The sequence below is a fragment of the Calypte anna genome, chromosome 4A (genome assembly GCF_003957555.1).
Source record: "Calypte anna isolate BGI_N300 chromosome 4A, bCalAnn1_v1.p, whole genome shotgun sequence".
In the NCBI taxonomy this organism is placed as follows: domain Eukaryota; kingdom Metazoa; phylum Chordata; class Aves; order Apodiformes; family Trochilidae; genus Calypte; species Calypte anna.
Window position 1 is genome coordinate 9,715,418 of NC_044248.1, and position 24,878 is coordinate 9,740,295.

At 37.1% G+C, this 24,878-nt stretch overlaps 1 protein-coding gene across 1 annotated transcript in view; it reads right to left on the reverse strand.

The window, feature by feature from the left end:
• Positions 1-1,221: 1,221 nt before the first annotated feature.
• Positions 1,222-24,878, reverse strand: part of SEL1L3 (SEL1L family member 3) — a 33,879-nt gene continuing 10,222 nt past the window's right edge. Inside the window, exons 6-24 of the mRNA XM_030449887.1 lie at positions 23,520-23,575; positions 22,365-22,497; positions 21,647-21,779; positions 20,755-20,901; positions 20,106-20,317; positions 18,172-18,351; positions 16,956-17,075; positions 16,213-16,353; positions 15,083-15,145; positions 14,179-14,355; positions 12,473-12,600; positions 11,760-11,843; positions 9,357-9,447; positions 9,163-9,247; positions 7,092-7,201; positions 5,787-5,914; positions 4,001-4,103; positions 3,834-3,906; positions 1,222-2,504 (exon numbers count right to left, since the gene is read on the reverse strand). Of these exons, the coding sequence (XP_030305747.1) occupies positions 2,338-2,504; positions 3,834-3,906; positions 4,001-4,103; positions 5,787-5,914; positions 7,092-7,201; positions 9,163-9,247; positions 9,357-9,447; positions 11,760-11,843; positions 12,473-12,600; positions 14,179-14,355; positions 15,083-15,145; positions 16,213-16,353; positions 16,956-17,075; positions 18,172-18,351; positions 20,106-20,317; positions 20,755-20,901; positions 21,647-21,779; positions 22,365-22,497; positions 23,520-23,575 (2,331 nt within the window). The 3' untranslated portion in view covers positions 1,222-2,337. The remainder of the gene's footprint in view (positions 2,505-3,833; positions 3,907-4,000; positions 4,104-5,786; positions 5,915-7,091; positions 7,202-9,162; positions 9,248-9,356; positions 9,448-11,759; positions 11,844-12,472; positions 12,601-14,178; positions 14,356-15,082; positions 15,146-16,212; positions 16,354-16,955; positions 17,076-18,171; positions 18,352-20,105; positions 20,318-20,754; positions 20,902-21,646; positions 21,780-22,364; positions 22,498-23,519; positions 23,576-24,878) is intronic.

Sequence of the window (24,878 nt, forward strand, 5' to 3'; positions counted from 1 at the left end):
GTTGACTACTGAAGCTGAGAACAGGGGTTTGGTTTGGAGAGGAAAATGCAGTCAGCCTGACTACCAACACGTAACACCGAGCCACACGTACACAATGTGTGCAACACAACTGCTGCTCCAAGAACTCCGTGATTTCAACACAGAGGTTAAAATCATGCCACCACTGACCATCTCCCATGGGATTAATCTTTCACTATGGGCTTCAATTTTATATGACATTTAGTAGAATACATATTTCACGGGTATATTACTACAAGAAAGATTTGCCAGATGCCTGAGCAAAGAACTTTGTGACCGTCACTCTGTATTTGGTACCTACCATCACACCTCTGTTGTGACAATTGTCTACTTCTCTTCAAAGGTTACACTTCACCTCCTGCAATACTTCTGGGTTTACCATCTACACCTGCCCCAGTTTTAAAACAAATACATGCTGTTTTCTTTTATTAGGTGATAAAGCTGTGAGAATTCTTGAAATATCCATACATTTGTTTTAGGGAATTCAATATAATGAAATGTAGCTGCACGAGTTTTTGCAACTCAAAACAGGTTTAAAAATGATGGAAGATCCATTTGCAATGGATACCAAAGGTAAAGCATGTAACCTCTGCAAGTCAACAACAGCTTAGTATGTAAAAGGGAAGCTCCTTTGTAATACTTCAAGATCCCTAACTATGTGTAAACAGAACATGTATCTACAACTGTCCTAAGAACAAGAAGTACTCTTTGCACTCTTCTTGCTTCAATATATAAACAACTCACTAATGTGGCACACTTAATTAAAGTTCTAATCATATGGCTGAATGACAAGAGAGGGACCAAAAAAGCAACTTCAGTATAATTTTTTTGTGCCTTGCTTGCTCTATGGAACTGCTCCCTCAAAACATCAGCTCTTCTCTGAATACTTTTGAATTTTCAGTTTTTTCCAAGTGAAACATAGCCTGATGATATGTGTGTGTGCACCTTTATATATATATTAATCTCTCTAGAAGTTTAGAGGTTTTGGTTTATTTTTACTTCCAATTAATTCCTGTCTTACTGAAAACTTCTGTCTTGATTGAAAAACAAACCAAAAATTCTTCCAGGTTTTCCTCAGAGAAAGCATTGGTTGATTGTCCCACCTGAAGAAAACAGGCACATAAATAACATTCTTCAGAATTTGCAACAGTAAGATACTCTTTCATTTGACAGGTGCTTTTAAAAAATGCTCCACATACAGGCTGAATTAGAAAAATATTTTTATTTACATGAGTAAATAATGTAGTGCAAGGAGAGTGGATTTAATCCTCAATAATGCATAGACTGATGAAATTTATAGTCTGTTACCTACCTCACTGCAGAGGTGCATGCACACCTGCTTTAAAGGTCAGACCTTTCCTACAGCCACTTATTAAACAGCTTTAAATCAGACAGAAGGCATTTGAAGTCTGTACTTGTTATTCATACATCACATCTAACATTTATCAAATAAACTGCCACTTAAATAGGTGTCTTTTAAGAGTTACTGTCGACCATGAAATAAATCCTTGCCAATGTTATCCATGGACAAATCAAAAAATAAATTGTCCAGTTGCTTGTTGTCACCTGTTCACACTTAAATAATCTTTCATTTATTTACTGGGGAAGCTGCTTTCTCAAATCAGTGGCTTTTGGCAGGGTGGGAAACATTTTGTTGTGTCCACCAGGGAACTGCTGACACTTGCAAGACTTTGACCAATGGTTAGCCCTCAGAACTAGTATGTTATGGTAATACTGCAAATCTTTCTGGTGTTTTTCTTTCAAAATTTTTCACATTAAAGAGCTGGGATGGAATATAAAATGCCAAAAATAAGTAATTGTTACCACTGCATTGGACAAAGTCCTGGCTGGTGTGCTCGGAAAGTGTTGGTAATTTGGTTTCATTTTCACATGATTTTCATGCTTCCAACTTGGAAAGCTCTAATAACTTCACCAATAAAGTAAGCTCAGACAGAATAAAGCCTATTTAATAAGATATTAGATGTGTGGGTAAACCTTCTTCATCAAAACCACTGGGAGGTTTGCCCATTGTCCAATTAGGCAAAAACTTTGCATGTTTATTCCAGTCCTTCACTCAAATGCAGTATGATCATATGTTTGGTATAGTGAAATTATCTGCAAAATCTGTTTGGAGTGTTAAATAAATTATAGGGAAGGCTTTCCTCTACAGTGGAGAAATCAGATCAGAGAATTTCTCTACAACTTTGGCTGCCACTAATTATTATTAATGTCACTAATGGGGTTGGTTGCCAGTTCTTACATGTGTAGGTGTTCATATCCCAGCTTCCCAATGAGAGATCAGCTTCAGAAAACCACACTTCAGCTCGTGACAAGAGGATTCTGAGGGTTTGACTCTTGCTGTGCTAAATTGTTTGGAAAAGTAGATTCATCCTTCTGTACTAGTCTGGTAGCATCCTCACTGCTACTCCCTGAGGAAGAAGGTTCAGCTGACAGTGACTCTGATCTTGTTCCAGGAGAATTATGGGCTTTGGGAAAACACCAGAAGAAATTATTAAAAAAAGACTTCACCACATCTAGGAAGTTTATTCATCAATACTTAAATATTATGTAGGTATAAAATAATATATGAAGATAATACTCAAAGGCTAGGGAATACTGAAAGAAGAGTATCTGTCACTTTAATTATATATTTTGTATGTATGTAGTGTAATTTCTAAATTATATAAACTATAGTGAGTAAGAAAAGAAAGCAGGGTTTCAGAATTATTTCCATAGTCAGCATATTACACACAGCTAAATGTCTTAAATGCTGTCAAGGAATTCTAAAAATCAAATTATCTTTTTTATATCTAATGTTTGTGGGTGGTTTTTTGTTTGTTTTTTGTTTTGCTTTTTAAATATGACTCCCTACAGCTGCAGGTTGTGGAAAGCAGTATTTTCAGCATTTTATTACAGAAATTACAGGCTTAAGCTGCCTACTGGAGTTAAATCACAATGTAAAAAATTGGTTTTAGTGCAAGATGTTATATTCATAACTGGTAATACTCATTTCACAACTCCTTGATCAAGATCCTGTCTTGCAATTTTCAGTGAAACACCTGGGTGAAGCTTGCAACACTTTTTCAGGGATGACTCCTTATTTCTGCATGTGATGGTTGGGTTTTTTTTACCCCTGTCCTAGGGCATGTAGTTCTGTCTCTGATATCTCTTACAGTATGGTAAGAAAATAATAGGAGTTTCCGGAGACTTCAGATACTGTCATTCCATTTTTTGTCCCTTAACATTCTCTGCCCCATAAGAAAAGAGATCATACAGCAAACTGTTCTAATTTTGGGCAGGAGGGGTCTGTAAGTTCAGATTGAATGAGTTTGCTGATTCTGTTAAGGGCTGAAAAGGCTGAACTGCCTCCTACTAAGTTACTCCAATGTAATAGCAAACTGAGCCTCACTTTTTCCCTCAGTGTGCATCTGAATGAAACACAATGTAATCTGACACAGAGAGCAGCAGCTCGTGGCACACTGCAGAGACAGTGTATGAAATCCAAGTCACATAATCACTCTAACAATACTGTGTGTTGAGAGGTGGGAAATATATTCTTTTTTCCACTCATAATCTTGTGCATTTAATGTTTTCAGTAAAGATCCCCTTTAACAAGGGAAATTCCTGAGAAAGCAATAGGTTTAAACCTACGCCATATTTCATCAATCCTTTTCAGTGATCAAAACATGACTTTCACATTAAAGAAGTTGCTGTTCAGAAGTACTTCTACCAAATCTAGAATTCAACACTTTTATTTTTCAAATTTTTACTGAAATTTCTTCTCTTTCTTCAATTTCACTGTGACAGATACTTACCAGATAAAGACTGAAAATACTGCACTGCAAATGCAACCAGAATCGACAAAAGAAAGGTTCCCATGAAGTAGATCTGTGACAGGAAGTTTAAAAACACAATTAGAGCAGTGAAAAGCCAAAGTGGAGCTCCAAAGGAGCTGTGTGTGTGCCAAAGGAGCAATACATACCAGAGTAGATTGTAGAATATTGTTCCAGCAAACTCTCATGTAAAAATAAAGCAGTGCCAGGGAGCATGGACTAATTGATTCTTGGTTACTATTATTCCAACATCTATAACAAAAAGATTGAAATAATTTGTTAGTCCTCATCTAATCCTTTTGTGACATCTGGGAATGTCACAGGCGGCTTCAGGAAACCTCAGTAATCCAGAAAAAAGTCAGTACCATCACCACTGTCTCACAGCTGGTGAAGCAAATATGTGTAGAAAGACCAGATTAATCTCAGAATACCTTACCCAAGGAGTGTGTGTTTTATTTTTTCATTAGTCATATTTTTTCATTGAGAATTGAGGCTACCCTTGCTAAGCAGTCACAGCATAAGCTGTACTCAAGATGCCTGTGTGAGTCAACAGCAGTAGGACCTGATTTAGGACTAGGTGTACAAAATTTCTTTGCCTCTGCAGGACAGAGGTGCCTAAACCCCCTCCAGAGCCACTGAAGCACTACAGAATGCAGTCAGAGCTTGAGGAGCACTTCAGCTGCCAGGTTCCTGTTGCGGGGTGAGCTCAGTAGTACCTTTCCCACTCCCATCAATTAGGACTTTACTTACTACTGGATTTAGACAGCAAAGTCACAGGCACCTATTTTATGCCAAAAGTGATTCTATTCTACCAAGCTGAGGAGGGAGTGGGGGTGATGTGTGTGTTCATATATAAAAAAATATACATTTTATATTAAAACATATACAGCTATATAATTTATAGATATAATTAGATATCATTTATACATTATGTATATATATATATATGTAAAAAAAATCCATGTTCTTCCAGAAAAAAGTGATTGATGATTAGAAAACCCTGCAGCAGTGTCAACTCTGGAGTGAATTTCACTGCAAATCAGATCCCTGCAGCCCAAGTGAAGGCAGAATTCAAGCTCACATTTACAACCCCAGACAGAGCAGCTGCTGCAAAACTCCTGTTTTTCTGACTTGTAATTTCATGTTGAGTGGAGGTAATTTAGAGTACAAGTTTAGGCTAACTGCAGGGAAGAACACTTTCAGGGGATTGTTGATGAAACAACAAACGCTGTTTTAATGTTAGTTTCATCTCTTTTTTTGTTCACACAATGCTCAGAAGCAAAACTGGCAACAAACCACTCAGTTCTTGGATCACAGCCTGATTGATGTACTATCTCTTAGCTCCTTCACCAAATACTGTACAAGTTTCCCATTCTCACAGTGATTTTCAACACATTGGTTTACCCAGGTAAAGTAAAGCCATGTTCTGTACTGGAACCAGAAGTTTCTGGGTGGTTTGTGCCTGAAGAGCTCTGGCACAGGCAGTTCAGGCAGCAGACCTGCAACCTTCTCACATATCCAATATTCTGTGCCAGGAACATCTTTGCAGAACAAATAGGGCTGCTATTATCCCAGTTACATACTTTTAAGTTCTGTATTGAATTATGATATATCTATCATTAATAGTTGTTTTGGAACATATACAAATTATCAGTGCTTTACTTAGGAACTTAAACGTGATGGATTGAAAAAGACCTCTTGGAACATTAAATCTAGTCCCTGCTATTTTAGGTAACTACATATAATCAGGTCTTTTTTAACTGGAATAAACTGAAACATATTTAGACAATTTAAGCCTGTCAAGCATGCTGAGCTTAACCTGCCTTAAATCATATGAGAGAACAAAGTTAATCATTACAGGAGCTGCTGTTCTCCAGAGTAAATGCAACTCACGTGGAATAACAGAAGCAGCTGATGAAGGGAAAAAAGACTCACCTGTAATAGAGTTCATGAAGAAGTGATGTATTACTAGAATGCAATGTGTGGTCAATATCCAAGTGATCCAGAATGTAGGAAGGTATGGAGTTGCCCTCTTCTAAGACAAGGGCCAAATTAAAGAAACCCTAGCAATAAAAAATCATACACATGTTTTAACCATTAAATTTTTATATGTACATTTAAGTTCTGCTGGGAGCATCAAGTATCCAAGTAATTATAACTGTAATCTATAAATTACTTCAGTACAATGTGATCTTCACTGAGTAATTATAAGAGCCAAGTAAATACTGAAAATGGAAGAGAATTAGCATTCATTTGTTATGACATCTTTTCTCTGAAATCATATGGGGAAAGATCTGACCTTTCTCATTTGTGGTTGCTCTTTATTAAGACAGCGACCATAACAAACTGTAATCTTCTATCTACTAGGGAAATACAGACTGAAAAGAGAAATGGAATTCTGTTCCTTTTCATTCCCTTCCACCTTGCTCTATAGATCAACAGTAATTTGAATAGTGAAACTGGGAGAAGGAATTTCCTCTAGAAAATTAAACTCTTTAATCTTACAGTTTTGCCTAGTTGGACAATGCCTCTTGAGAACCATAAAGATGAACACACATGAGACACATTACAGGACTTCCCATTAGCTTGGCCTTCATACTTTAACTTTTTCTGCATCTCTCCTTTGCTAGTACAGCAGTAAAGTTTTGTTCCAATATCCTCTAAGCAGAACCCAACTATGCTACCTCTAATAACTTCACATACAAGATACTGTCTGGGGACACTGTCATAGAGACAGGAAGAACATAATATTGCACCAAGGACACTTCAGGAGGGTCTGAGGGCAGCCAACTCAGTGCTGAAACACTGTGTCTTTGGTAATGTGATAAAGTGCATATTTTAAACAAAATCCACCTTAGGATTCAGTCAATATACCAAGGGAAACAGGCCAGTCTTCTGTTATTTTTATATCCTAAAATAGCAGAGGATAGGACTGGAATGCAACTTAATTTTTCCTGTTGCAGTAGCAAAAATACCAAGGACACAACAGAATCAATTGTCTCTAGGTAAGGCAGCACTGAATTAGGCCATTCACTTTTAACTCTCAAAATGGCCAAATTCCCAAATTCCATCTAGGCTAGGGTTACCTCCTATTATCATGAAAGAGCAACGAATGGCTCACAAAGTATTTTGAAATAATTATAAGTTATTCTACCCAAGCAGAATAACCAGTTTCAGAGAAAATCCTCAGATTGTTCTAAATTCTGATGTTTTATAAATCCATCACAGCTGCAGACCCACCTGTGAATCTCCTTCCAAGGCAGCTTGTGCATACATTCGCATTGAGAGCTCCAGGTCTTTTGACTGGTTCTGGTAACCATAGTAGTAGAAATCCCCCATCTTCAAATAAGCTGTGAAGGAAACCAGAAGATAATTTCAAGTGTTTGTAGAAGTAGAATTGAACAATTATTAATGTGACAGAGAAGTGAATAGTAATTCTATTTAGAGTACTATTGTAGTAACTTGTCCTCATTAGCTGTCTTGGTGGATACTTTCCATCAGCCTGACCACTGAAATTATTTATCCTGGATGCAATTTCTTATGGTTTCTCTTCAATAAATTGAGTGAGTCACCTTGCTACTTTTACAAAAGTTGAGATTTATAAATTTCATACTGAATTCCTTCTTCACTTGCTGAATCTGTCTTTGGGCAGCCAGGTTAGCCCTACTAACTTGATGAAACTCAAAACCACACCATCTAAAATCCATCCCAAGCCAGGACAATGGTAAGTACAGAATTTTCCTGGTCTAGAAGGAAGCAATACCCAGCAAATACTTTACTAACATCTTTCTGTGATACCCCATAGTCACGAAATGCACCAACAGAGTGGGCACAGACCCAAGTGGAAGGAAGTGTGACAATGCCCTAACTCATGCTAAAGAATTTAGAAACTCCCATGATTGTGCTTTCACTTATCTGACCTGAGCTTTCCCCATCTGAAACACTTCTACACCTTGCCTTGTGCCTCCACAGCAACTACCCAGGAATCCCACCTGGCTTCACAGAGGACTGCAGCAGAGATCTTGAGGAAGCAAGTTGGTCACTAACCCAACAGCAAAGGCCATGTACCCTGCAGTGAATCATCAGGAAGAGTTTCCCTCAACCATAACCAGCTGTGTCTATCAACATCCCTGGCCTGGAGCATCCTCCCTGCCATAGGCAGTGGCCTGGAGGTCACTCTGTGTTGCACTGATAATTTAGCCCTGGGAATCTCTGCTGCCAGGATCAGACTCTGCATCCCAGACCCTACACTGGGAATTTGATCCTCCAGCACTGCAGAGAGGGGGCTGAGATAAAACTCCCCTTGTGTTACTGATGTGAGGAAGAATAAAGTAATAAAACTCCCCCTGCTGAAGTAGCAATTCTTCTCTCCTTTACTTGAATGGAATCACTGTCTCCTCCCATGAATCTGACCCCTGAAAGAAGCTTCTTTTATGGAAGGCTCTCTACCAGTGGTTCTTCCAAAGGGTCAACCAAACTGCACCTTGCTAAGGAGTCTCCTCATGAAAGCTAACAGGGTGTGTGAGCTCCTGTGGCTTCAGGCTCTGCCCATGTGGTATTCAGTTCCAAACTGCTGTGTAATCCAAGCAACAGCCTGAATCGCTTTTAAGCTCCACTTTTCCATGTGATTATTACAAAAGACTTACAGTCTTGTGAGACAATCAGATTGATGTTTTCAGATACTGAATAACTCTTTCAAAGGCACCAGAATTGACTAAGTCACAAAAACTACAGATGCAGTAAAATTTAAGTCTGGAGGAATGTAACATATAGGTAAATAAACTTTTTTTTTTAACAGCAAATCCTTCAGTTCCCCAAGGTAAGCTGAGCCAATGTTGATAAACTCTGTACCCTAACAGAAAAAAACCCCTAAGAATAAATTAGATAAGCAATCTTTTAGCCTTCATTAGTTTCTCATGACTCAATTATGATTTGTAAGTATGTTTGCTTTTGGATTTTCTCTTTGATAAACTCAAAAGCATGAACTCCTAAAGCCTACTTTGATTTTTTTTTTCTTAAACCTTGAGTATATTGCTTGGGCTTCTGAACATCTAGCCCCTTCTCAGGACTTAGCTTTTTAATTTTATTCAAATTTTATCTATTTTAAACCATAAAAAGGAAATTTTCAGAAAAGCTGTGCTGAAACACAACACTTAAAATACCACTTTTCCCCCTGATACTCCTATTAAAACATCAAAAATGAAATATATGATAAGCAGGGATTACTCTTCCCTGAACCTGCTCACTCACATGAAAGTTGTAACAAATGTAGTTTTTAAAATTAAAATCAGAAATAATTCTTTATACGTACCAAATGAGGGTGCATTGACTTGAGAAACAGAGAAATTGTAGTATCTCCAGACACAATCAGTTGCTAGGTATTTCCTTGCTAGGTCCTGGAAAGAAAATAACTGATTCATTCATATCACAGCTAAAGGATTAGGATCACACTATTATTAACAGGTGTTCATTTTAGGATAGTGAGTTGTGAATATATTTACTTACTGGTCTTTCTTCACAGATGTGTGCCAAATTTGACTGTGACACTTCAATCCCAGTTTCAGCTGCTAAAATATAATGCAGCAGAGCTTCATGCCTAACATTAGGAAAAATATGTTAGTGATAAAATTAACAAAAATAGCATGCATTTTAGTTGTATTTTAAAAAACCCACTGAGGAAATTGATAAAATCACCTAAGAACAAAAATGTAAGGGATTAAATGCAAGAGGCTGGCAAGCCCATGCAACAGCTACATCTACTGGCAATGCTTGGTGTATCAGACCATGCTGGACCTCAAGAGCCTGCAGTGTTTTCTTCCTTGCATTGAAGCTAAATTGGGTCCAATGTGCATTTACTTCAAGTGCAAGACCAATGATAAAGTTGAATTTTATTAAACCAAATAATCTATTTAAATGTTTCAGATAAAACATTCTTAAAAGACTCTCACCTCCTCCACTTAAAAAAAAAAAACCTAATTAACTTATCTGTGTATATAATTGTCAAACATTCACCTGAGTAGCTCTTTGGTATGCTTAGCTTTTTATTTCTAGGACTTGTCTTGCCTTTGTAGGCTCTTTGGACAGGAACTGTCACTCATTATATTTGAACATGTGAATAAAAAGTCTCAGTCCCTCCATGGTCTTCAGGGACCTCACTAACTGTAAAGCAAGTAATAAAAGGTAATATTGCTTCTGTAGTATAGGAATTCAGTACAGCAGTACAGTGGTACATGATTCCAGAGGAGAGCATCTCTTTCATGTTCTCTGTCATCCCATCTACTCCCTACTATGAAGACTAAGCATTCAAAATAAAGAGGAAGTCTTTAAAACCACATTTGGTTTTAAAATTAAAAAAAAAAAAAGAAAAAAAAAGTGTATTTTTTTCTTATTAAAGGGTCATGCTTCTCCACAACACAAAGCTAAAACCATGACAAGTCTCAGGATCCAATAGTTTAACTGGAAGTAAATATGGTTAAATAAGTGTTTGACTTCAAGAGCAGGTGCTTAAGCAAAGAAACTTTAAATGAAATTACAAAAGCAGCTGCCCTTACAGAATTAGAATGTGTACCCTGTTTCCCAATTGCTTCTGCAAGATTACAACTTATTTCTTGTACTTGCCCTATAAAAACATCTGGGACCAGGAGGACCTGGCAGCACAGAAGGAATTCAGGGTCTCTATGCTGTGAGGTTAGTTCTTCTGATCCTAAGTCTCAAAGAGCAATTCAGAAAATACACTACATTTAAGGCCTTTAAATCAGTGTCTGAAGATCAAACTACCATGACTAATGTTGAACACATGGCTGCTCACACCAGCAACTGAGGAACACTTACTACTTGCTTTGCTTGGCAGTGTAACAATTTAAACCTGTGCCAAGATACATCAAGAAATACTCAGAAGCAAAGATTTCGAGAGATACAATCTTCTAAACCAGGGATGATTTTGACCAGTATTTAGAAGTGACTTTTCAGACACTCCCAGTCACTGTCATCTCAAGAGGGACTACAGAAGATTTTTCTTCCCACCAAAACTTCTGGAATCCTAATGCTCTACCTGGCATGTGCACAGGACATTCATGCAGCTGTGTGCAAAGTGAGCTGGGTAGAGTCATACACTTGTATATCAGAACATGCTACAGAAATATTACATAAAAGTTTTTCACTGTTGAAAAGTGAGGCCAAGTCTCAGAAGAAATGTCTGTGATGGACTGAATAAAAAGAAACTTCTTCCAGGAATGGGTTACTCCGAACAGGCCACCAGCAGGTGCTCATAGATTTCCTAAGCCTGAAGCACTAATTAGGTGCTAGCAGGAGGAGGCTGCAAGACTACATGAGCCATGGTCTTAATCACATATGACAGTCTGATGCTTGCATGTACAGTATCTGATGCTCATGCCCACAGCTTGCTGCAAAAATGGAACACTGACTTGGAAGCTATTTTGAAACCCCTTGGTTGGCTCACTGGATATTGCAGCCTCCTAGTATACTTTACAGAAAAAATAATATTAACCACATACAAAAAAGAACGAATCTAACCCAGTAGCCTGAGTTTTCTCGATGTGTAATTACACAGAAGTGAGAAGGCAAAGTAGGGTTTTTGGAACAGAAGGAGTGTTAAAAATGAAAGGCATTCCTCTGGCTAATCCAGTGCATGTTATTACTGAATTAAAATCTGACATCAGATTTAAGATTATTTCATTTTACATATTCCCTCTTTTTCACTTGATTCTGTCAGAAGAGTTGAATTGTGTCAACTCCTCCTTCCCTTCACATCAATGGGTACTTAGCTACTGATCTCTGTGGTCCTGCGAGTTCTGTTTTTTGAGGTGACAGCCCAATGTTAATTATTTTATAATGCTATGAAGTGAAAAAATAGAAAACATACATGAATGGAACACTCAACAAACATACCATGAAAGTTCCAGATAAGCATTGAGAGCTTTTCTGATGACATGACCTAAGTAGCCATTCTTCTCTGCAATGTGTTTTGCCCAGCTGTAATAAAGAACAAACAATAAAAAATGAACAGCTGTGTTCCAGTAATGTTATCACAACTCACACTGACTTAAAGGATACAAAAGGATATGGGATCACCTTCTGAATTCTTGAAAGACAAACTAAGTAAGACAAAGGATTTCACTGTAATTTCTGCCTTCTAACTGTTAACTGAATGAGAACATTTTCACTATTGAGCATTCACTCATTACATCACAAGTATATCAGAGATATCCTATGCTTTTTCTTGGCAAAACTACTTTTTTTTCCTTTTTAGAAACAAAACACAAACCTAACATAAATTAGTGCTATAACTAATTATTCTTTTTCTTTATGCAAAATACGACTTCTTGAAAATCAAATAAGCACAGCTTTTTCATATACAACCTCTCAAGAGTTTTCTGATAAAGCTGTGCTACTCTGAGTACTTCCAGGGTACTAAAAGTACTCAGCATCTCAAAATCTACTATTCATTTAAGTAATAGCACATATACATGTGGATCAAACTTCAGTGCAGAGCCTTTTTTTGAGGAGTTAAGGACCATGAATCAGGAACTTAAAAATCACCGATAATCAAAATAATCCCATGAGAAATATACTCTCCTTTAACAAATTGTTTAACTCCTTACATTACAGCTTTTTCTGGATCTCTAGGGAAGTCCTCCATGTTTCCTGTGATATAGTACAGGGAGCAGCGTAAGGTCCCTTCTATATGTCCTCCTTGGGCAGCTTTATAGAAATACCGTGCAGCAACTGTCTGTGAAGAAATGAGACACAATTAGCAGCTCTGCATTATTAATGTTCATTGAGTTTTGCTTCCTGGGAATCAATTCATTAAGTGAACTAAAAGAGACAACTGGCTAATAAGGGCAAGCCAGTTTAACTGCTTCCAGTGTATTCGGGTGAAATGAATTCCTTTATTCTATGTTCTTAATAGTTCAGGCTGAAAAAGGTTTTTAAAAACATAAATTGTGGGAACACCTGAAGTGTCAAATAGGAAGCAAACCTGGTGGCATACAAGTCTTGCATGCAAAGACAAAAGGAAACTAAGCTACTTCCTAGTAGGAAGATGAATAAGGAATCCTGGATAAGAGAAACAGAATGAGACTTGAGCTCTGGTGATGCCTGAGGGAAGGCTGGGGAGCAGCAGCAGCACTGGTTGCTATGTCCAGCAGTGCACAACCACAGGGCTGAAGCCTTTGCAACCAGGTTAGGAAAAAGAAAGCAGGAAAGCAGGCTCAGTAGACAGGACCAGAAGGAGGAGGGCTGTGTCCATGCTTTACACTAAGAAATGGTAACCTGTAATGTTAATCAAAGCACCACACAGCCTGAAATAATTGATTCCAGGAATGTTTTTAACCATTGATACATGTTTTCTGTGAGTCAGCATGGACTTCAGAATATCTGTAACAGCCAAAACAAAGTGCTTCTTTCCAATGGCTTTGGCAAATAAAGCAACCTGTGCACTTTTAAGGGTACTCTCACAACCACTCCACTCTGAAATGTCTATTTTGGTTCCAGGGAAGAGAACACGTGTTAGTCAAATGAAAGTGCTGGTGAGCACTGCTGCTGTTTGCAACAGAAAACCTCACTGTCTGCACTATATCCACATTTCACAACTCAAAGGCCACACTGGAAACGTAATCCACCTCCAAGCACAAGGTCTGCTGGCATTTATTAGAGCTTAGCTCACAATGTTTCAGCTGTCAGTCATGAACGACTGGACAGCATTTTTTGCAAAGTCATTACAAGAAATATAACTAAATAATAGATGCTTCCTATTAGGCAACTTCTCTTGTTGACACGTGAGAATTTAAGTAAATGGGTCATGTCATAGAAAGACAAATTAAAATAGTGCAATTAACAAGACTATATTAAATGGTGACATATGGAAGTCTGGCTTGAATGTGTTTTACTGCAGTTCTGAGGTTCAGAGGAACTGTGAATGTAGCATAGCTGATGACTCGAGGGACAAGGTTATATTGCTTTCATCTGTTGTGGAATGCACTTTCTCTTTTCCAATTTAAAACTGAGAGGGACTGACAGGCTCACCCTTCCCTGGCTGGTGTCACCAGAAGGAGGACACCAAAGGCTGTTCCTGGAGCTAAATCTGCACCTGATTTGTTTCTAAATGATAAGGACACAAACACATGCATACGAATGATTTCTGAGTAACATCTTTCTCTCTAAGGAATCTGAAATCCCCAATAACACCTTTCTTTATGACAAAAGGTATCAAAATCCATCTCGGTGAACACAGCAGTCTGAAGAATGAAACAAAAACTTCTAAATGGAGCCCTAATGTAAAAAATAGTACTTTTAAGTATTTACTCACTTGATTTCTACCAGGTGCTCCCGGGTAAATCCCATCTAAATAAAGGACACCGAGGTTGTATGATGCATCTGGATTTCCCAGTTCTTCAGCAATTAACCAGTGTTCAGCTGCTTTTTTGTAGTCTCTTTTAAAGTTGTGGTAATACCATCCCAATCCATTCACTGCCTGGGGCAAGCCCTTGGGGAAAAAGAAGCAGCAGTCTCAGATCACAGATTTGATTCTGCTTTGGGTCACTTTGCAATTTCAACCTGCTGACAAACTTTGGGTGCTGCCTCGAGCTTGCCTGTAAAGGCACCTGGTGCAGGGGTGCAGCCAAAATTACACTGATTTGAGACCAAGGGATAAAAAGGTTTGCTGGCCTTTTTTCACGCTGTTTTTCCTGTGGACCCATATTGGAAACAGGGAATGAGACTCCAGTGTCATCTTAAAGAGACTCAGCTGTGTGTGCATTTGTACTTGATGACAAGAACAAACATCAGTTGTCTTTCAACCCATCTCTCCTGCAATGCCACTGAAAGATAATCTTATTATTAGCAGCATAGCCTGCTGGTGTGGATTCTTGAGACAGCAATTATCTCTACCTGACTCTAGATGTAGAAGAAAATGCTTAGGAAAATGAAGCAAAAACATATCCTGGATCAACTATGCAGTCTTTAAATCACCTTACTATCACCAAGTTCCCAATAATATAAGTAGAGAGAGTTTTTTCTTCCACAGAAATTTTGGCTGATTTTAAGTTAATCTAGTCTCCCAATTTGGGAAAATAAGGCTTTCACCATTCATGGTGAAGACACTGGAAGAGCCAACTAGTATTTACACAGTATTATGATAATATGCATTTTATATAAATCAGAGTTCATTATAATTATAGGACTTCTATGATAAAATATTTATTACATTTTACCTCGGCTGCAGCTTTCTTCATCAATTCCAAAGCAAGTTTTGTATTCTTTTTCACACCTTGGCCCTAGAAAGTGTGTATGTGAAAAAATGATCATTTATAAATACAGAAGACAGTCTGATGAAAATTCACACATACATGTTCAAAATGCATGTTAATATTTATACTATCATTTACAAGGTGTTATTCAGCTTTAAATAGACACATCAAATAAAGCAGCTTTGTGATTATCCTTCATTCACAGCTTTACAAAATCTCAGCAATTCAGAGTAGAAAAAATTATTTCACCAGTCAATGCAAGAGCTTTTCATAGGTAAGTAAGATCACAGATCTTTAATTTTCAGCAACTAAGGAAGAATGAAGAGTATTCAAAGGTCCACAGATTGTTCATGATTTGGCAATGAGCAAGGGCTCTCAACCTCCCTGAAAAAGTATGTCAGAGTGTTTCCAGAAATAGAGGAAATACAGAGATGTGCTGATTATATCTACATAAATTAATTCCAGGCACAGGTCAAACAGACTACAGGTGCTCAAAATTGATACAATGAGAACTTAAGCATGCACATTGTAGAGAATATCTTTCTACTGTCACAGGAATGAGATGATGTCCCAACAGTTTTTCCCTCATTTCTCTGATCTTCAGTACCACTTTATGGGTGAGCCTGCTTGGCTCATACAATTTATTTGACTCAGGTGGGGTTTGTCTAAGCTCAGCCTCTGCTGTCTGCTGCTTCTAGCAGGGAAAAACTAGCAGATACAGAGACTATTAACCCTTACTAAAAAAAAGAAAAACCAAAACCCAGAGATCTAATAAAGTGCTTTCTAAGAAAGGACAGAACTTTAACCTGCATCTCTAAACCAAGGCTTATGTTTATATTTTTGAAGTGACAAGTCATTAGGTTCCACAATTTACATGGCATTTTGATCCTGACTAAACTGCTTTTAACATGCTTTGAAAATTTTTTTGTGCATATGTAGTAAAAACAACAGAAGCCTCAAAACTACTGATTGATATTCAGGGTAAGTCTAAAAGCAGTAGTATGGACTCTCACAGTGTCACTGCAGATAACTTACAAACCACTATGTCATAAAAATGATTTTTTTTTGAAGTGAAAATATGAAACTTGACTTGCCTTAAATAACACAATGGCATAATCATATATTAACACTGGATCTCCTGTTTCTATTGCACCCTTTGCATACCATTCTATTGCAGCTTCAGGATTTTTTGCCACTCCTTGTTGGCCCCAAAACAGCATCTGAGCCAATCGTTGCTAAAAGAAAATAACATAAGTATTAAAGTTATTTTTTGCTAGTATTGCAAATGGAATTGCAGGACCAGACTTTTGCAGGGTTAAATGGATCTAAAATATGTGAAGAAACTAGTAATAATTACTCAACAGCCTGAAAACAACTGGTTGTCAGGAATGTTCAGTGGTGAAACATACTGATTCTAAACCTACAGCAGGGTTTTTTTACACTGTCAGTACCACAAAAGTCAGGCTTAATTTAGGTGCAGAGCTAAGTGATAAAAGCAGATCTGATGCATGCAAAGGGCTCAGGATTGCAATTATCATCTCAGACCAGCAGCAATAACTGCACTGTGTCAGATAAAAACTTGGGGAAAATTATAACAGAAGGAGCTTGCTAAATCTTGGCAACTTTTCCTTGCCATCACTGTTACAGCTTTTTGAGTGGTCACTGGATATTATCAGAATCACAGGAAATAGTTCAAGCTCATGAAAAGGACACAATTCTAGGTGAAAAGAGAAAAACACCTTTCCACTTCACTCTCCTTCACAACTTTCCTACGTAGTCTGTGGGTGTACATACATGATGTGTGTTTAAAACAAAGGGGGAATACATTATTTTTCACCTGTGCAGCTGCATTTCCTCTTGTTGCTTCATGTTTTAACCACATAAAGACATCACCATTTTCTTTTGTTTGAGCTTTTAGCAGTTCATCATCCATCAGCCTTATAGTTTCAACAAAAGCCTTAACAGAAACCAAAAAAAAATTACTACACAATGGAGTTCACACATCTAGCACCAAAATGTAAATGTTGTCCAGTTCCCATTTATCCCTAAAAATTTGTGATCAATTCTAGCTTTTAAAATTCTCACCACCTCTGCTCGCCAGTGCACTAAGAACCATCCTTGCATAAAGTATAAAAGCCATTTACTGCTTCATTACAGTACAAAACTGCATCCACTCTATACTGGGAAGACATAGCAAGACACCAACAACTGAAAAAACTCCCCCGTCTTTGTAGCTTTAAATAAACTTAATAATTGTTTTCAATCCTTTTAAGGCTTTTAAGGTTCTATAGAAATCTCAAAAGATAAAAAAAAAGGCTGGCAGAAAGCCTGATGAAGACCTGCCCTACAGCACTCTTATCTAGGTGGCTGTCTGCTGATTTTTAGTTCTTTAGATATCAAAATCTCTCTATCTTTTGTACAACAATAATTCCTTCTGATAAACCAGATCCTAATACTGGTCTACCTTGAGTATTCTTTACAGACAAAGTTGTGTTACCTCCTGTTTAGTAGCTCATTTTACTGTAATTTTATCTTGTCAAATAGATGTTTAACAGCCAAATCTTTATATTTAATAATAGAAGTTATAAAAGAAGTATAAAATAATGTCTAAGTATGGAGAGGACAATTCCTCTTTTGCATGAACTTCATATGTTTGACTAATGAAAGAGCATAGCAATTGCTTAATAAACACCTTCAATTGTATTAATAATTTAAATACTAACTGATGAATTAGGGCCCAGATAAAGAGACTCAGAATACACTGAGAGGCATAACAACAATTCCGAGGATTTGAGCCTCAATTTGATATGGTTTTCCCCTTGATAAAAACCAGAGTACTGATATATAAAGTTTGGGGGATTTTATAACAACTTGTTTGGGTTGGAAGGCACTTTTATAGACCATTTAGTTCTAGACTCCTACTATGGGCAGGGGCATCAGTCAGATGAGCTAATATTTGTAAATGATGATAAAAATATAATGGCCACGTTATTAATATTATTGTAAGTCATTTGCACAGAAACCAAATTCAGAGACTCTTATAACTCTTTTACCTGCTCCCCTTTTATAGTGTGTTGGTCCAACGATGTCTTTATTGCAATATTACTGTAATAAGCATAAGACAACTCCAAATCAAGTGGATAGTTGTTAATGCCTTGGTAATGTTTATAGCCAAGATTCATCACAGCAAGTCTCTCAGTCCCCTGAGCACCAACCAAACTATACAGCAGTCCCTGACAAAAAACAACAGACAAGCAAGAGTGAATTCACTGCACATCTCACAAGTTCAGCACTTTGGTGGAGATTGATAGGGAACAGAGTTCATACTGACAGCTATACCATATAAACACGCAATCAAGCACAGCCCTAAAGGCAGTTAAAACATCTTCTATATGTATAGAAAGATTTCAAAGGAAAGCTAGACTCTTTGACTACTTTTCAAGTACTGAACTTACTCTGCTACCCCTAATGAGCAGTAATTTTTTAATGCCTCTTTAATATGGTGTTAGTGATACTCTACACTTCTTACACCCAGCAGTGACTCAAGTGGCCTGACTGATGTCAGCTGCAGTTTTCACACTGAACTCAGTGGAAACATAGGGAGCACTTGAAGATGTTACCCTAAGGACCTAATACGACTACAAGGACAGGACTTGTGGCTGACAAAGTTTCAGCCCAAAACTCCCTTGAGGTACACGTTAGCTGGTGCTAGAACTAGACTAGGTACTGCACATTTGCCAGAACCATTTTCAGGTTATTTTTCACCTGCACAGTAATAAAAAAAGTGGTTTTCCCACCTCTGCTGGGTATTAACTTATTTCCTACACTACCTGAAGCAGATCCAATAAAAAAATTATTTATCCTCCATAATTAGTACTAGGTATACTCTAGAATTAGGGTACAAAAAGGCTTCTGTTTAATGTTTGGTTTGTGTCAGATTGGCCTCTCAGGAGTTCTTTTGATTTAATATCCTGGAACCACCTTAGGCAGATTTGCTATTCTTTACAAGCATTTTATATTATGCTATTATATCACAATTAAATGCCTGTTGGCAAATTCAGTATAGCCATCTTCCAGTGACATATAAACACCTCACCTTTATTTGACCTTGCAATGGAATCAAGTGGAAACATTTCAGTTATTTGTGACCTCTCTGGTAAGTCAAGAGTTCACATGCTCTGCAGTTGCTCAGCCAAAGCATGGTATTTTTTTTTTTTACAAAAGAAAACTGTTCTACTTTGGCTAACTTAAATCCTTTGACCATAGTATACTCAGTGCCACATTTCTTCACACTGTAAAATGGGCTTTCTTTCCTAACTGTACTACTTTGCAGTCTTTCCACTTTTTATTTGCTTGACTTGAGATTTTTTCATCCCCATCTACAAATGCCTGTGGGTGACTCAAGGGTTATTACCTCATCCTATCTACTCAATGATTGGGAAGAGCAGTTTATTCCATGCTGTTCCCTTTACCAGCATATTTAGGTCTTACTAAATAGTTGATTTACTTGTCCTGGATGAGCAAGATACAGATTCCCACCATGTCAACTTGAGAATGTAAAGTGAATGGCAAGAGTGTTTGCTACAGGATAGCTTTCATCAATGTCTTGTTTCAAGACTTGCAAGTGACAGGAAAACCACTGGCATTTAAACTGTTGTGTTATTTGGTTTTTTTCCTTATTTCCTGATTCTATACTTAGTGAAAAAACAACTGCTAAAATATGGCTGTTACTTGTGTGTATTGGTAACCAACAGTTGAGGGTGGAGTAAAACAAAATAAGTTTAAAAGCTCACTTTTTGGTGGCAGACTTCACTCCTATGGGGCTATTTAGGAGTAGCTGTATTGGGAAATCCCTTCAACCACAGAGTGGATTTGGAGGCCATTTCACATATTTTTAATTAACTTAATCATAAATGCATCCCACTTCTAAACTGCTTTTAAAAGTAACTGATCTCACAGATACAAGCAAACATATTAAATATCCTACCTTTGTAAGATCCACAGGCACACCAAGTCCTGTTTCAAATATAACTGCAAGAAAATAGGAAGCTTTATGGTATCCACAACAACTGGAATCCACCAAGAGAGGGATGGAGGAGCCCATACTGCTGAGGCCATTGGCACTGGACAAACCCTTTGCAACCTTCTCAAATATCCTCTGGCCAACTTCTAGAACTGAATTACTTGGATCTTGTAATGCTAAAAATAAAACATGGGATGCACAGTTATTCCAAGTGTTAAAATCAGGAATGGATTTTCCCTCTTAATTTAAAGGGACTAAGACAGACTCTTTTTCTTCTCATGCTCAATGGCATTTTCAATGCAGAAATCAAAAATTCCTAGAGATACAAGGTACTACTGCATAGGAAAGGTGAATAAAAATCCACAAGACCATGTCAGAGTAACTAACCACTAAAAATTTAAGTATAGCTCTATTTCCTCCTACATAAGCCATCCTTTAGTTGCAGCACAACATATAAGCTACTGGATACTCCTCTACTAAGTTAGCTGAAAAAGATGCATAAAACATGAACTGAAGTCACAGCACACCAACATAGATGACGTATTTTGAGGTTACTGAAGAAATTAAATTTTTTAAAATAAAAAACAAAACAAAATAAATAAAATAAGATTACCATCTGGAGCACTGAAATCCATCTCTTGTAACAGTTTGAACAAGGTATGGTACTTTTCCCTGAGCTCTCTTCCCCACATGAAGGCATCACATGTGGATTTTTCTCCATATTTGTGTATCAGCTTCAAATAATAGTTTTCATAGTAGCCTAGAAAAAAACAATGTATTTTTGACATGAAAGCTGACTTGACTGGTCTTTAAAACAAGCTTCTGGTAGAAAAAAAAAATATTTCTAGGGTAAGCTGACAATTTATAGACAAGATAAGCATATTATTAACACAAAGTAGTGCTAAAAATTCATACAGCTAGCAGAAGCCACTTACAAATATGTAAGATTTCTTCTACATTCTTCCATACTCTGGTTGCACTGCATGCAACTGAATTATAACCAGAAACATAAGCTGCTTTTCAACACGTACTTAAGCCACATTTCTCTTCTCTCAGTGAGGTGGTTGCTTTGCTATAAACCTTTCAATTACTGCACATTAGGCAACAGTGGCAGAGAAAATTTAGCTAAAAACACACACTTTTTGGAAAAGGTTTAAAATAAATATTATGCCTTTAGGAACATTCAGAAAACAGAAGTAAGGCAACTGAATAGCTTACATGTAAGCTTTCAAGTGATTCTTTGCCCCTTTATGTTCCTGTCTTACTAGAGAAGAAATACCAAGAACATGGTTTAAATTTGCATTCCATGGCACAGAAGTCTTTGCAGGGACAAAAAAAGTCACAGTTTTAGCTACCAGAAACTAGGCTAATCTCTGCAAATTGCCTTTTTTCTTGTTATGGCTGAATTGTTCTTGATGACCATTATCCAGTTTCTGATAAAATGAAGGAAAAAAGGTCTCCAAAGATGACAGTTTACTATCTGTATCTCATAGATCAACACTTACAATTTCTTTGTGCTTTTTCACCTTGCCTTATGATGTATCTGTAGTCATAAACTATTTCTTGAATTTCCATACATCTCTCATAGTAGAGTTCAATTTGTTCCACTGTTTCTTTGTCATAAAGAGGGTTAGAAATCTATGAAAGACACAAACAATGGATAAATGGCATCTCTGGTATCTCTTATTGTCTCTGCTTCGCTAGAAAGAAGTGTTGTAGGCAAATAACAAAAGAAAACAGATCGTTTACTACAATCAGCTTACCTGGAACATCATGTTAATGTGCCAGACAACCTGATACTGGCCACAACAGATTGTGACTTTCAACAAGCAGAATAATCCAAGAAACCACAGTTGAATTTCCAAAATTGACCAAGCCCATGTGTCTTACACGACCAATTTCAACTAAGCCAAATATTTATCAAATATGTTTGATATGGCATCATCAAAAACTTGGGAAACAAAGCAAACCTGAAAATGAGTCCTTACTTAAGTGTAAATTTAGAAACATTGCTTTACATACTCACTTCTATAAGGCATTTGAAGTGTTAACTAACATTCCTAGATTAAAAAAAAAATTATTATATTTAATGATATATTCCCAAGTGCTATTATGCTTCAGAACAAGTTTACTACTTTGTAAAAGCTTCACTTCAAAAAAATAAAATACAGCTGTAGAGGGCAGTTAATATCTAAACATTTCCAGATACCACTTTTTCTTTACCTGCTCTGTTTCCAGCACATTGAGACGATAGTATTTCACAGGTCCAAAGAAGGCTTCAATACCATTTACATATCCACTGCCTCCAAGAACAAAGTATCCAGCAGTGTCATCATAATAAAAATCTTCCCTAAAACTGGAGAACATGAACAAGAAGTAAGCTGGATGTCAAGAGGTATTATGAGAGAGAGAAAAAAAATAAATTGTATCTCAGAATGCCTGTAAATGCTCTTAAGCCCATTGCCAACATCTTTTTTTTTCTCATCTGTTTACTTTCAAAATCTACTTTGCAATTTAAATTCCAGAGTAAATTTAACAAAGCACTTGCCTACAAACATACTAAACCAGCAGGGTGGTTGTTTTGTTTGTTTGTTGTTTTTTTTTCCTGACCTGCAGGTATCTTCTGGTCTTTTATGCACTATTACACAACCTCAAAGACTTCAACTTCACCTCTCCCTTGTACTTTCTAAAACTGGCACATGAAAATTTAAGTTACCTGTCTCCTCTATCTACATATCTACAATTTCTGATTTGTAAACCATAGCAGAGAAGGAATAACTGTAAAGTCTAACCTGCAATTTACTCTTACATGGTTTCCATATTCAAAGGTTTTGTTTTTTTAAATTATTTGCACAAGAAAGAGTCAATCTTCAAATACAGTGAAAGAGAACAATTAAAGATCAATTTAAAGAAAGAAAATTATTCTGTTGCTTAGAATAAAGGATACAGCAAGAACATTTTTTGTAGAAATTTTACTCTTTACTTAAGCCAAGCAGACAGCAATTTCACCAGTGAAATCCTAGCTCTTTCACAGCAACAGCAAAACTTCCCTTGAAATCAGAAAGGCCAAAGCTTCACTGGCAGACTGATCCTAATGCCACTGACCTTCTAATTATTTTTAGTGAGGGTTATCAGACTCTAGGACTAAATTATACAGCCTGTTAACTCAGTTAACCCATGGAACTAACACAATTATTCAGCACTTGCTTAACGTAAGCACAGTAATGCAAACTGGTTTTGAAAGCTCAGTGGAAAAAGACTACACACGTTTTGGAAATCATTTGGAATCTCAGTTACAAACTTGTTTTTTCCTTCTCCCACTTTCCCTATCTGACCACAGACACACACAGCACTCAAGAAAGGGGAAATGTTGCTTACGTAAAGGACTGATGATGATGCCTTTTCAAATTCTTCCCCACACTGCTTACTTCTATCTAAAAGAATGCAAAGTATTCATTATCATCGATGAAAAATTACAAGGTACATTTTTTAAGCCATCTCAATTCACAGTTGAAATTACAGACTGACATTACAGTTGGGATTACAGCTGCAGTTTGCTGCATCTCCCCTGCACTGAAGAGGATGGTGTCACCTCTCTGACACGTGTCAGAAGAGTTTAAGAGAAAGCAATGGCACTGATCTGTCCTGCTCAACCATGAGCAACAAGACCCAGCAAAAATAGCCCAGATCTTGCCTACTTCAGCTATTTCATTCCTGTGTTGGGTTACAAGACCTCCACTCTGCTGAAGCTTTTATTCTGAAAGACTGTTTTGCTTTTCTATAGCAGAGATGCTAAAAAAAGAGAATATTGATCCCCCCCCCCAACAAATTGTAGTATACAGATGAATAATGGCCATAAAGCTAATGTAATAGGTCATGATTTAGAAATATGTGGGTTCAACTCTTGCTTCTACAGGAAATGCACTTTCATAAGACTTTCAGGGCCAGAATGGCTAAAGGGATTCAGATGCCCAAGGAGGAAGATAAGATTTTCATCCATTTTGGTATTGCCCAAGGCACCACTGAACAACTCTGCAAAATTTTCTGTATTTTTAGGCACCTTCAGATGCTCTGAAAATCTGGCTTTTCATTTCTTAATGTCTTAATTTCCCAACCTTCCCTAATACATATGTTATCTCAGACCATGTTGGACTAAATGCATCCAAATCAATGAAAGTAAAATAATTACAAAATCATTTAGGCTGGAAAAGACCTTTAAGATCATCATGTCCAATTATAAACCTAATATTGCCAAATTCACCATTAGTCTTTATCAGTCATATTCCTCATAGCTGAAATTAGTTGTTCTTGCTGTTAATTAGCAATTATTTTTCCAATTCAGCATGTAGTCTACTCAATTTTCAAGGAGAAAGAAGTTAAGAAACAGAAGACTAAGGGTTTTATTATTTTCACATCCTAATAACTTGATAGCTGGAGGTTCAGACAAGAACTTGGGCAGGGAGCATGCATTTTCAGTGCTGCTTTTGGAAATGCTGCTGTTTGTGAAAAAACAATTGTGATTTTTTAAAAATGTAAATGATGTATTTTTTCTACTACCGAGGGATACTGCATCATTTTTTTTTTGTCTTTTAATGGTGGTCAATCCTATGTCACTTTGTCAAAAATGCAAAACATGGAAACTGCATGTGCCACCTGATAGCTAATATATCTAGGCAAGAGGCACACTACTGTACAGAAGCCCAGGCACTTATTTTTATATGGTAAAAAATGATAAAA